At 37.3% G+C, this 13,328-nt stretch overlaps 1 protein-coding gene and 1 long non-coding RNA gene across 5 annotated transcripts in view; one reads left to right on the plus strand and one right to left on the minus strand.

Annotated features, from left to right (window-relative positions):
* PKD2 (polycystin 2, transient receptor potential cation channel) overlaps positions 1 to 13,328 on the minus strand; it is a 54,282-nt gene that overhangs the window by 16,978 nt on the left and 23,976 nt on the right. Inside the window, exons 5-9 of the mRNA XM_038582181.1 lie at positions 11,984 to 12,208; positions 9,304 to 9,532; positions 4,592 to 4,759; positions 2,015 to 2,196; positions 151 to 271 (exon numbers count right to left, since the gene is read on the minus strand). Coding sequence (XP_038438109.1) covers positions 151 to 271; positions 2,015 to 2,196; positions 4,592 to 4,759; positions 9,304 to 9,532; positions 11,984 to 12,208 — 925 coding nt within the window. The remainder of the gene's footprint in view (positions 1 to 150; positions 272 to 2,014; positions 2,197 to 4,591; positions 4,760 to 9,303; positions 9,533 to 11,983; positions 12,209 to 13,328) is intronic.
* LOC111093685 overlaps positions 9,824 to 13,328 on the plus strand; it is a 51,617-nt gene continuing 48,112 nt past the window's right edge. For all 4 annotated transcript variants that reach the window (XR_005382874.1, XR_005382877.1, XR_005382876.1 and 1 more), the window contains exon 1: positions 9,824 to 9,957. This is a non-coding gene — a long non-coding RNA (uncharacterized LOC111093685). The remainder of the gene's footprint in view (positions 9,958 to 13,328) is intronic.

Genomic DNA, 13,328 nt, shown 5'->3' on the forward strand with positions numbered 1-13,328 from the left:
TAAAATAAAATAAGTCTTTTAGATCTATAGTTTTTCATAGGTATTTTAAAAAATGGTAAGGACTCTAGTGAGAGAAAAAAGAAGATGGTGATTTTATGATAGTGATTTATGAAGTTTAAATCACCTCACTATAAACAAAAGTGTACATACCAAAAGAATGAAGAACATAAAGAACACAAATGTAGTGAAATAAATTGGTCCCAAAACTCGATTGGCTTCCTCAATCTCTGCGAAGTTGATATCACCCAAAATGATACGGAATTGAGTGAAACTATAAAAACAAAACAAAACGAACACCACAATACAAAAACAAAGAATGTCCAGCATTGTTGTAACATTTCTTAAAGATGATTTCACATTTTTGGACTTTTTAAAAAAAATCAGTGTAGATAGCTGCCAAATAAAAAATTGTCAATCCCTTTGGAAAACTCTTGCTACTATATGACCAACTGAAGCCTCTGGAATAAAAATAATATACTTTCATGCTAAATATGTTATTTCCATTTGGTTAAAAAGAAAATATTATTACTAGGTGACATAAAGCAATCAGCTATAAGGATTTAACACATAATCTGGCTAAAACATGGCAATTCTAAACTTCACAACAGTCACCCTGGTTCTGAATTTAAAACCTCTTTAAAAAAAGACTTGAGGGGGATCCCTGGGTGGTGCAGCGGTTTGGTGCCTGCCTTTGGCCCAGGGGGCGATCCTGGAGACCCGGGATCGAATCCCAAGTCGGGCTCCCGGTGCATGGAGCCTGCTTCTCCCTCTGCCTGTGTCTCTGCCTCATTCTCTCTCTCTCTCTGTGACTATCACAAAAAAAAAAAAAAAAAAAAAAAAAAAAAAAAGACTTGAGGGATGCCTGGGTGGCTCAGCAGTTGAGCTTCTGCCTTTGGCTCAGAGCATGATCCTGGGGTCTGGGATCGAGTCCTGCAGCAGGCTCCTTGCAGGGAACCTATTTCTCCCCCTGCCTATGTCTCTGCCTCTCTCTGTGTGTCTCCCATGAATAAATAAATAAAATCTTTAAAAAAATATTTGAAGGATAGCTAAAATTATATGCATTCAAGGATCCAATATCCTCACATGCACTCAAGGTGGTATTGACTAGCCATGTGTTTGCCAATGTTGGGTCTTAATCAGTAAAATCATTTCCATTCCTGACTTCAATGAAACAGTGACGTTAATTAGGTGTTCTGTACAAAGCCCATTAACTTCTTTTCTTTAATATATTTTTTAAATGAGTTGATTTTTTAAAATTTAAATTCAATTAATTAACATATAATATATCATTAGTTTCAGAGATAGAGGTCAGTGATTCATCAGTCTTATATAACACCCAGTGCTCATTACATCATGTGCCCTTTTTAATGTCCATCACCATTTACCCCATCTTCCCATCTCCCTCCCCTCCAGCAACCCTCAATTTGTTCCTATGATTAAGAGGGAGACAAACCACAAGAATCCTATTAACTTCTGTGATCATAATGCTCTTCTCCTTTCCTAATTAACTCCTTTCTAAATGGCATGGAAATCTAATACTGTTTTTTTTTTTGTCTTAATATTATATTTGAGAACTTTGGAAAAAGACTGAAAATTCCTGTACTGGTTTGAGTTTCTCTTAGAATATTAAAAATACTATTTTTTTCTTAGAAAATAACTACAAGTTTAAAATATTTGGCAACAGTATTAAATAACAATGACAATATAGGTAAATGTCTCCTAGAAGCTACCATCTGCATTTGGTGCTGGGAACACCTCCGTCTTTGTAATAGTATTGGTTTACTATAGCTGTTCTACTATGTTTTATTACTTTAGAGCTGCTATCTTAAGTTTATCAGCATTATGCATTGCTATGTTTGTACTGGTGGGTGATTGCTTCTGGCAAAGATAAATTCTTATTTTTAAATAACTATTTTAAAATAGTTACTGGTTAAATAGCAACCATAAGATTTATCCTTCAGAAGGCAGTAACATCTCTGATTAAATTTTTCTTTTTAATTACATATATACTTACATACACTCTTGGAAAGTACTGAAGTCATCAACCTGAGTGCCAAAGACAAGGTATGCCAACTGAGCATACGCTAAGAAAATAATGAAGAACATAATTGCAAAGCCAAAGAGGTCTTTGGCACACCGAGACATAGTTGTGGAGAGCTGACTCATGGTCCTGTTAAAGTTGATGAATTTGAAGAGCTGTAACAGAGGGAAGATATCAATAGATGAATGGGTAAACAAAATGTAGTAGATAGTGCACAATGGAGTGTTATCCCGCCTTACAAAGGAATAAAATTTTGAAATATGCCACATGGTTGAATTTTGAAAGTATTACATTAAGTGAAATAAATCAGACACAAAAAAAGAACTATTGTATGATTCTACTAACATGGAGTAGTTAGAATATGGAAATTCATTGAGACAGAAAATAAAATAGAGGTTACTAAAGCCTAAGATGAAGGGAGAATTTGGAATTCATGTTTACTGGATACAGAGTTTCAATGGGGATGATGGAAAAAGTTCTGGAAATGCCTATGGTGATGGTTGGACAACACTGTGAATGTAATTAATGTCACTGAATTTGTACACTTAAAAATGGTTAAACTGATAAATTTTATGTTATGTATTTTTTACAACATTTTTGTAAGAGGGATAATAATGACTTGCTTTTTGCCCAAACCTGGCAACTTCTGTTTTCTCATTCAAAAAGTATTTTTTGAATGCCTATCATGTGTTAGGCACTATTCCTGGAGCTGGGAACAACAGAGAACAGAACAAAGCTCCTGCCCTGATGTTGCTAACATTGCTAACAACAATGTTGTTAAATTAAACATTTTAGCAACATGGCTATATGGCTACAATATAGTAAAAACAGGTTTACATCATAATTAAGATGATCAGTGATATTCTTCCCCCTAAGAAAGATTAACGTAAAAGAGGAAAAAAGTCACAAATGAAAACTAGTAAAAAAAAAACAAAAACAAAAACAAAATACCCTTGGGGAAATATTTATTGAACGTTATTAACTGTCATTCAATGTTTAGCAACTCTGTGCCAGGCATTATGGGAAAGGCTATGTATACTGACTCACATCTCTGCAATGAGATTGAAATACTGGTGTTCTGCCCCCAAGAGTCAGCCAGGGCTCAGAGACAGCAGTTGAACCCAGCTCTGTCTGACAGCAAAGCCATATTGAACATTTCTGCAGGCAAGACATTGAGAATGGCTGTTCAGGTTGTTCATCACAGCCCAGAGGCATGACAACCTGCATAGCTCTAGGTAGAAGTCCTGGTGGAAGCATATTAGGGGGATACATTAGAAGTCGAGTCACAATCCATGCCCTCAAGAACTTTAATGTTTTGGAAGTAGAACAGTTACAAGCAAAACACTAAATAAAAACACTCAGCCTGAGGCACAAACTGAAAGGAAATCTCTAGAATTTTACTTAAAAGAACTCTTCAACATTGTTTCTGGCCACAATAAAACTTGGAAGGAGGGGTTGTTATAATCACATTACCTAATTCCTATTGGATTTGGATTATTATTACTATTTCCTGATAAAGATTTAGTGTGTTACTGGTGGTTTTTCCTGAATAAGCACTTAACTAAATAAATAGCAAGAGATAAAGGATGAGTCTACATCCTCTGATAAATCTCAGGCCTTTCAGGTGTGAATAGCAATTCAGGAAAATAAATAACTTTTGGTGAGTAGCTTCTAGAACAGCGCTGTTTAATAAAACTTCCTGATGGAAGTTCTTTATTTGATGGAAATGTTCTTTATTTCCACTGTCCAATATAGTAGCCATCAGCCGCATACAGACACTGAGATCTTAAAATGTGGCTAGAGTGAGAGGGGAACTGAATGTTTAATGGTATGCAATTTTAATTAATTAAAATTTTAATTTCAATAGCCATTTGTGGCTAGTAGCTACTCTCTGGATAGCAGAATTCTAGAACTTGACAGTTGACACACTGGCTGCTGCCTCACTATTACTAAAATTTCTTGCATCTCCAGAATTGAGGCTCATTTGTATATGAAATGCCCTAACCTTTCACATACATGGAAATGCACATTATGTTTCAGAAAAGAAGGAAATGAGTAATTAAGGTGCTTCTTGGAAGAGTATGCATCTGTCCCAATCTCAATTCTCGGTAAAGCTTCTGTATGGCCTCCACTCAGAAAATAGGCAATGCTTCTATAGATCATTTCTAATGTTATCTCTCCATCAGCCCATCTCATTCTTAGTTCCTTCTCCTTCACTTGGTCACCCGACATCAGGTGAAACTCAGATTTGCATATCCTAGGGCCCTCGGCCCACCTCTGATATTGAAAAGGCCTCTTTTGCACTTATTAAACAAATCTGCAGGGACAGACCTTGCAAGAGTGTAGTTCCTAGGAAGCATCATTCACAGTGAGATGAAAGAATGCATGGGTCCTGCTAATTTACTTGTAAAATATGAAGTGGCTATGGTTGGCTATTTGAATTTGGCCACAAAAGTGAATTCAAGTCCTACAACATTTTGTGTGGCTGATGTTAATAAAAAGGAGAGAAAAATATTATTAAAAATCCAGAATATGAAATCTGTAAATTACCTTAATCCAGACAAAAAATACTATGACAGCAGCTATATTGTTGAACTGTATTTGCCAGTATGCCAGATGCTCAAAGTTGGGGAAAGTATTTTGATCCTCTAGAAACTGCAGTAGCACCTCCACATTTGATGTTCTATATATGTTAATTCCTATAGCGACCACTGACAGCTGGAAAACAAAAGATTTATATATTATCACAGTGCTTTAGAAACATATAACTTATCTTAAAATGACTATTTTTCCTTATTCATGTATTACTCCTAGGGCTCACCAATCTGCTTACCCAAGTGACTCATACGAATGGTTAAGGTTGAGCACAGCCATAAAATAAGTGTAACAATAAACCACCTGCATTCTCTTAGCTAGGAAGAGAAATCCAACGAGCACATGTGTGTTTGTGTGTGCATATGTGTACACACACACGAGATGTTGCTAGATTACAAAATCAAACTCAAATAGGAATGCCTTGTTTTTTCTGCCACCCTCATTTAAGTAACTTTCCACCCTTCTGTTTTCTCCCTCATCTTGCTTTGTTTCTTTTTTTTTTTTTTTTTTCAATTACCAGCTATTACATTCTTTCCACTATTCAACAAATACAACTGGATATCTATGTACACAGCATTGTGCCAGGGGCTAAGAGGAATAAACAGAAGTAAAATGCACAAATTCTGTTCTCAAGAAACTTCTACTCTGGTTCAAGACCAGGTCACACACAAAAATAAGTAACACAAAAACCTACTAAGGAGTTGGCATCGTACAACATAAGGTGAAGGTGAAACAAGACTTATCTACAAGGAGCGCTTATAAGAGGAAAGAAGATGCTTGGTCTAAAAGATGGTGGGAATGATGGTCAGAGAGGGCTTGAAGACTTGCAGTGGGAACACATGTGAGCCAAGGGTTTTCCTCCTGCTCATTTTTGTCCCTTAGCTCATGACCATGCAACATTTCACATCAGCTTCAGTCCTGCCTCTAAAACCAGATTTGAGAACATTGATTGGGCCCTACTTGCATCCATCACCACTGGATTAATGTATATGTATGTAAAGTTCTAGAGGTTAACCATTACAACCAAGGCCTCTTGTGAGGTCTGAATCCACAGCAGATGGGTCATACAGGTACTGAGGCCTTTGCTGTCCATTCCCTTTCTTTTTTCATAAATGACAATCAAAGACCACTTCATTAGCCTTTTTTGAGATGGGTGTCTTGATCATGGCCCCAAGTGATTATTATAGCAAAGACCTGCCTGGCTACCAATCACAGCTGAAAAAGCTAACCTCACCACCTTTTCTGTGAAGGATTCCCAGAGCAAATCTTGTATTTTTGTGTTGGTGGTAGGAATCTTTTCTTTGAGTTCTCTGGAATACACTGAAAATGTTTCTCTATATTGACTAGGTTGAGAGGGAAGGATTAATTGAATAACAATAATGCTTTACTCAACTTTCACTAGGTAAAATTGCTTTGTATCCAGGATGTGGTTGTTTATACAGTATCAGAAAGTGAGAGAAGAGATGAGGAAAGAGATTTTGTAAGCACTTGAGTTATGTCCTGCTGAATATTCTTTGGGATTCTCATCCCTATCTAGAAAAGAACTTTCCTTCCTTAACATAAGCTTCTTAAGGGGAGGTTTTTGGGCTGTTCTGTTCAGTCCTATATCCCCAATGCCTAGAAAAATGCCAGGCACATAGTAGGTGCTCAGAAAATATTTGTTGAATAAATAAATTAATCATTTTCACCATTGAAACCTACCAAGCAACAAAATTATTTGAATTTAGACTTAATAGTCGTCTTTTTTCCAGTAATTCTGCTGGTTTTTAAAGACAGTTATTTAGGTCAAATGGTTGACTAATGTAAGCCCACAGATTTCAGAGTCTTTGTTAGAGAAACAAAAGGAAAACAGGGAAAATAATTTCAAAGTGATTCTAAGATTATATATATATATATAAAACTATAGAAACTTTTCAAGTTTCAGGTGTGCTTTAGCACATTTGGGCCAGATAAAAATGTTTACTTTTTTTTTTCATGGGGTTAAAGGTCCAGTGGAACATAGGGCTTGTTTTGGAGGGTGAGTAGAAGGTGTGCCCTTATTTCTGCTGGGTCAGAGAAGGTTTCAAGGGAGAAGTAGGATTCCAGTAGCCCTTCCTTATTCTTTACAAAAGCACACTGTCTAAATTGTAGTCTTGGCTGTACTAAGAGTTAAAAAATGTAAGAACAATAAGCACAGTGAAGCAAGTTTTCAAAGAAATACTTGCAAAATGTTGTGGCTGCTGAGCCAAAGAAACTATTCTCAATTTCCATGATACAACAGTTATTTTCTCTGAAGTGGGTACAAGGCCATTCCCTGGGGTATGGAAATAAAATATGAAAACTTCTATCCAAGTGAAAAGAAAGTATTAGAATTCTATTTGTACTTTTTTAACCCAATCTTTCAAATCAATGTTGTGTATGTTTTTACAAATGTACCTACCACATGTGCAAAGTTTATTAAAAAATGGAATACATTAGGGGTGTTGTTAAAGTTTTCACTGATAGGTGTACATAATCGAAGAGGTTGATTACCACTGACTATTCTTTTGATGATATTGAAGGTACCTGGTTAAAACCCAAACAAATCTGCCATTAATTAGCATAATATCACACTCATCTTTTTACCATTATTCTCAATGACCTAACTATAAATATATCTCCATATAAACTAAAAAGGTAGGGTTTGCAACCTTAGAGTTCCAAATGATAGTTGTTTTTTAGAATGATTTTCAGTGTATATGGACCACACTCTTCCATCCTACGGTATAGATATTTTGAAAAATTACTTCTAGTACCATTGCCTTTCCTGCCTCCTTAAATGGTGAAATTCCTTTGTTACTGTTACTATTACTATATTGAGAATTTGGGGATCAAGAGTTTACCTACAGGAATTGTGTGATGTTACACAGCCATCATGAGAGAAGGGATGCATTTCTAAATGCATCAGGGTCGAATGGGTTCCACCCTGTAATCTACAGGAATTTTTATTTTAAGTAAAGCTCTTTTTGAAGTACACATGCATGCAGCTGGAGAGGCAACAACAGGGTCACTAAGACGGTTGGTGTGAGAATGGAATGTACTTCCAGATAGACACTCCGAACTGTGTCTGACATACATAATTTCTAAAGTGTTAGTGATTATTATTATTGCTCCTGTTAATGTTATTATATTAAATATAGATCTATATAGCTCTTTTAAGCATTCTTTTACTCACATATGAATAACATTTTCCATATTTAAAGCATATTAGATAACACATTTCAGAACATATTTTCTATATTTTGCCAACTAAATCTAGTTGATGATCTGATAATGACTTGATGTAAATGCTTCACAAAGCCCATGAATTTTTGGTTTGGGGGCAGGGAGAAAATAATGGCAAAGAAGTAGGGTAACAGAAGAGAGAACCCTGATAGGGTAATATATCACTTACTGAGATTTCAGGGGGCATCTCTGTCTGCAGACAGTGGAAAGGTTTGACTTTTAGGCATGTAACAATTAAGCATGTCCTTATGTGCCTCAATCTTTAACAGGTCTCAGTAAAAGATTATGTGTTCTTGCTAAATGGAGAAAAAAGTCTGCAAAAATGCTTTTCTCCACTGAGGTCCCTGGAAGGAAGTGATTAAGATGATGTGGAAGGGAAACCATGTTGAACAAGTGTAAGTTATAATAAAGTCAAAAGCAGTCAGGGGATCTACAAGGTGTCACAGTCTCTACTCTGTCCTCACTGCCTTCTGATTTCTTATATGTGATACAGAAAAAGAGACCTTGATGGTCTCTCGCTTATATTTTGTACACTGAACTATTTGCAGGAAATTTTAAACTGCTGGGAGGTTTTCTCTGCCACCCGAAATATTTTCAAGATGTTTCTTTTTGCTGTAACTTTACACATGTGCAGAAAAATACACATTAAATTTTGCTAGTAGTTGAAGAAAAATATCATTAACAACAAAAAAAGAATAAACAAAACATTGTTTACTCCCTCATGTCTCAAATGGCATGCCAAAGCCAAATATGAACTGCTAAGTTACTTCTTTCTTTTTTGTATGTCTTGGAACTCTTGCTGTAATCAGCACATACACATCTCTCTCATTTTTAAAAAAAGTTTATTTTTAAATTTTATTTATTTATTTATTTAAAAGATTTTATTTATTTATTCATGAGAGATAGAAACAGAGAGAGAAAGAGAGAGAGAGAGGCAGAGACACAGGCAGAGGGAGAAGCAGACACTATGCAGGGAGTCCCATGTGGGACTCCATCCCGGGTCTCCAGGATCACACCCCAAGCTGAAGGCGGCGCTAAACCGCTGGGCCACCAGGGTTGCCCATATTTTTAAATTTATTTTAAAGTAATCTCTATAGCCAATGTGGGGCTCAAACTCATGACCCTGAGATCAAGAGTCACATGCACTTCCAACTGAGCCAGCCAGGTGCTCCACTAAGTTATTCTTGTTTTGGGTGTGGCTAATTGACAGCTTAAAGTAAATACCTCTCAACTTCTATATTCAGTAGGGTTACTCATGCAAAATGAGAAAATAGTTAGTAGTGCTGAAGTTGATACAACAGAGAAGACCTTTTAGATTCTCCTTCGGAATATCAGGATCCACAATACTGCGGAGAAAGATCAAGGACTCTAATTAACATATTTTTATAATAGAGTAGGGATTTTGGTGTTGTTCTCAAACCTACCACAATGATCACAACATCCAGACAATTCCAGAAACTCCTGAAATAGTGTAGCTTGTGAATACGAATTTCCAATATCTCTTCCACCACATAGTAAAGAATAAAAAAACAAAAGATAATCTCACAGGCTGCCAGGAAGAAATCAAAAGTCGTGACATATCGAATCAGCTTTACAGGCTGAAATTGCCAAGATGGAATCACACCGCCTGTTGCTGGGAATTCAACCAATAACCTGCATTGCAATAAGAACAATTAAAACAATAGCAATAACAACACACGGATGCAGCCAGGAAAGGACATCCATCTATTCTGTCCCTGTACTTAAAAGTACTAAAACTGCAATCACAAGTCACCCTAAACAGCGACAGAATATTTTTTATCACAGCTAGTAACTGCGTACGACAATGATACTGTGCCCCAAAAGGAACGGGGCTTCCCAAATCTCCTAAAGAGATGATTCCTCCTCAATCTCCCCTTTACTTTTCCAGTATTTATACTATTCAAAATGCTCTTTAGTTTGTTTATTTTTCTTAATGAAGGAATTAATCAATAAGTAAGCCTTTCCAGGACTTCTTTTAAATGCAAGTAACTCAACTAGGTAATGAAGAACATAAGAAATAGGACTCATGCAGTCAAACATGTACGGCCTGTTGAGAGGTAGGATGTGTGTGTCTATTTGTGTATTTATGTATGTGTGTGTGGATATATATATAAACTGGGTTTCTCATTCATTCATTACGTAACACCTAACTAGCATTGAATAATTTGCCCTAGGGGCTATTCTTGCTACTCTTTCCAGAGCCTTGTAGTTAATAGGTACTCGGTAAATAGCTGATAGTCTAAAACAGCAACATACATTTTTTTACATTCATATGATGGCACTGATCTTTAGTGTTTTAGCATTATCAAAGTGAGAATGTTTCTTGCCAAGTTTCTATTTTGTAGGTGTCACGCTAAGTGATTTGCTTAATGATATAGTTTCCTTATCAAGCTAGAAATAGAATACCTAGTTCCTTAACTTCAAAAGACCTTCAGTCAAGTCTTAGGTATAACTCTCCCATTACAGGATGGGTAGCCACACCTAGAGCCTGAATACCTAGGACTCAACCATGAGCCATAATCAGGTCCAGGCAGAGACTATGGCAAATTAGAATTGGTCAAAGATGGATGAAAATTTTTCCTTCCTGTTCACTGTCGATCGTCTGCTTTTTGTTTTCTTGTTTTTTTTTTTTTTCCTATTTGATGTGTTAGAGAGTAGGGCTAAGAACTAAAAACCCAGGAAAGCAATACTGAAATGAAGATCCTCCTGACAGCTTCAGTGTGAACTTGGAAGGGCAGAAAGTAGCCTCTGTATGCCAGCTCCTCTCTGTCCTATTCTGGCCCTGCATCTGTAACCCCTCCAAAACAGACAGCAGCATAGAGAAATGAAATAATTGCCTTGACAATATTCACTTATGAAGTATGGGGAGGAAGTGAAAGACATATTCAAGACCTTCTATAAATAGATATTTCTTTAAATACTGAGTGCCTGTTTTTATCCTCCTTCTGTCTGCACTAAAATCATTTAAAAAGTTCAATAATAATTGTAATCAATTTTTATTTATTTCTAATAATAACTATGATTTGGCTTAATGTGATATTATTTTCTTCAAAAATTGTCAAAACGTGGTCTGGAAAAAATCCAACTGGCCATGTAAAGCTGACTTGCATTTAGCCATAAAAATGATCTCAAAATAAGGATATTATGAGATTTATCCTTCTTATTTGGTAGGTAAGATTATGTGCAAGTAATTCAGGTCAGAGATGTCTTGGGTGTTGCTGACATGTTCACTAGGAGGATTAGGTGAACCCTGGGTCACCTATGCCTTCTACTTTTTCTTTTTTAAAGTACATATTACCTTCTAATATACTATTTAATTAATTTGTCTCTTTTGTTCATTGTTTATTGTCTATTATCTATCTCTTCCTGGTTGAATGCAAGCTCTATAAGAGCAGGGATCTTTATTTTGTTCACTGATGTGTCCCAAGAGCCAAGAACAGTGCCTGGCACATATTAAGTGTCCAATAAATGTTTGCTGAATAAATGAATGAATGAATGAATGAATGAACAGAAGGCCCCAGACAAGCCTGTAGGATTTGTGTCAGGTTCTTCACTGCTAACCTGAGTGATCATTATGGCAACATCACAGGATCATGGAAGGAACTTTGTGTCATTGGTGAATCTTGAGTGTCAATAAGTATGTAGGTAGCCTATTGACCCCAGGCATAGCTCATGACTGCTGGGCTTATGTTCTTAAATAGCATGGACCTCATCTGAGAGTGGGAAACTCAGGGTAATGGGTCAAGATTTGATGGCCATAGTATATAGCACTGATCACATCCTTAAAATGAGTAAGAATAGATGTTAGCAAACACAGTGCTTTTTCTGGGAGGGTTGCAGCTTTGGGATAAACTTGGATCAGACTTAAGGTCCTTCCCAACTTGTAATATTCTAGGATCCTAACTCCCTTCCACCAAATATATTTATCCCACTAAGCCTTTGGTTTTCACCCTTCCTTTGCTATCGGCTCTGATCCTCGGCACTCTCAGCCAAGTGCAGGCAATGGTTTCTTGGTCTATCTCAAGACTAGGATGTACATACAACTACAGAAAAGTGGGAGGGATCAGGGCCCTTGGTACACACCTGATCACACAGAAAAGGTTAATGTTGGCGTTGTATACTGAAAAGTCAATAAAAGTTGCCCTGGTTCCTCGGTCCAGCCAGACATTTTTCTTGAGGCTAGCAACCTGAGCAGCTGTTTCCTCTCTTGTTCTTGACAAATCCAGGTAATAGCCAGCTCCACTATAGGTTGCAATCATTCCCCAGTGGCTGCTCCCATTCAAGTCTTTTTCACTTGTGTAGATCCAACTAATTTAAAACGTGAAAACAAAACAAACAGATAAAATCAGTGGAACACTTGTGGCAATTACAAAGACAGGTGAAGTGGTTCCTGGTAAGACAGAGTAGGTAATAAATAAATATAAATCTTATCAAGCTGGGTAATATGCTTGGTATGGGGCTTCGTGTTTCCTTATTGAATTCTCACACACTTATAACCCCCTTTTAGGGATGAGGGCCCTGAAGCTTTAGTGAGGTCAACTCAGTCTCCAAGCTCTTGAGAATATTGTTAGAAACCTACACCAGGACTGCCTGTCTCTAGAATCTGTGCTATTAGCCCTTAGTTTATATGGTTGCCTTCCCTGGGTAACTATACTGAGGGGCTAGATGAATCTAGGCCCTCAGAGAAAATTGCAGCCAAGAAGTACAAGTTCCACTGTGCTGACCACAGTCAGCAACTGAACTAAAACAAGACTCTACATGGCATTTGGGAATTTATTTATTTATGTATTTACATATTTATATAAGGGAGGGAGAGAGTGGCGGCAGAGAAAGAATCTGAAGCAGACTCCATGCCCAGTGCAGATCCCAATGTGGGGCTTGATCTTGGGAGCCTGAGATCATGACCTGAGCCCAAATCAAGAGTCTGACATTTAACCAACTGAGCCACCGGGGCACTCCAGGGCATTTGGGAACTTAATCCATAAATATTGACAGAGGTTCTCTAAGGCACCAGATGTTTCTTTGGCAATATAAAGAGGAACCAAGTTCCTTTGCCTCTCAAATTTACAGTAAGTAGGGAGAGAAAAGGGATTCCTGGGTGGCGCAGCGGTTTGGCGCCTGCCTTTGGCCCAGGGCGCGATCCTGGAGACCCGGGATCGAATCCCACGTTGGGCTCCCGGTACATGGAGCCTGCTTCTCCCTCTGCCTGTGTCTCTGCCTCTCTCTTTCTCTCTGTGTGACTATCATTAAAAAAAAAAAAAAAAAAAAAAGTAGGGAGAGAAAAGTAATGAAACAAAAGCTTCTGGAAGAAGCCATGGTGGACCTGGGCTGTGAAAGGTAAACTGGGTTCAGGAGGCACAAGTGGAAGGGCATTTTCAAGCGTGAGTCAGGCAGGGCTAGAGAAGGACAAGGCACCCAGCTAGTAGCT

The sequence above is a fragment of the Canis lupus genome, chromosome 32 (assembly GCF_011100685.1).
Source record: "Canis lupus familiaris isolate Mischka breed German Shepherd chromosome 32, alternate assembly UU_Cfam_GSD_1.0, whole genome shotgun sequence".
NCBI lineage: Eukaryota > Metazoa > Chordata > Mammalia > Carnivora > Canidae > Canis > Canis lupus.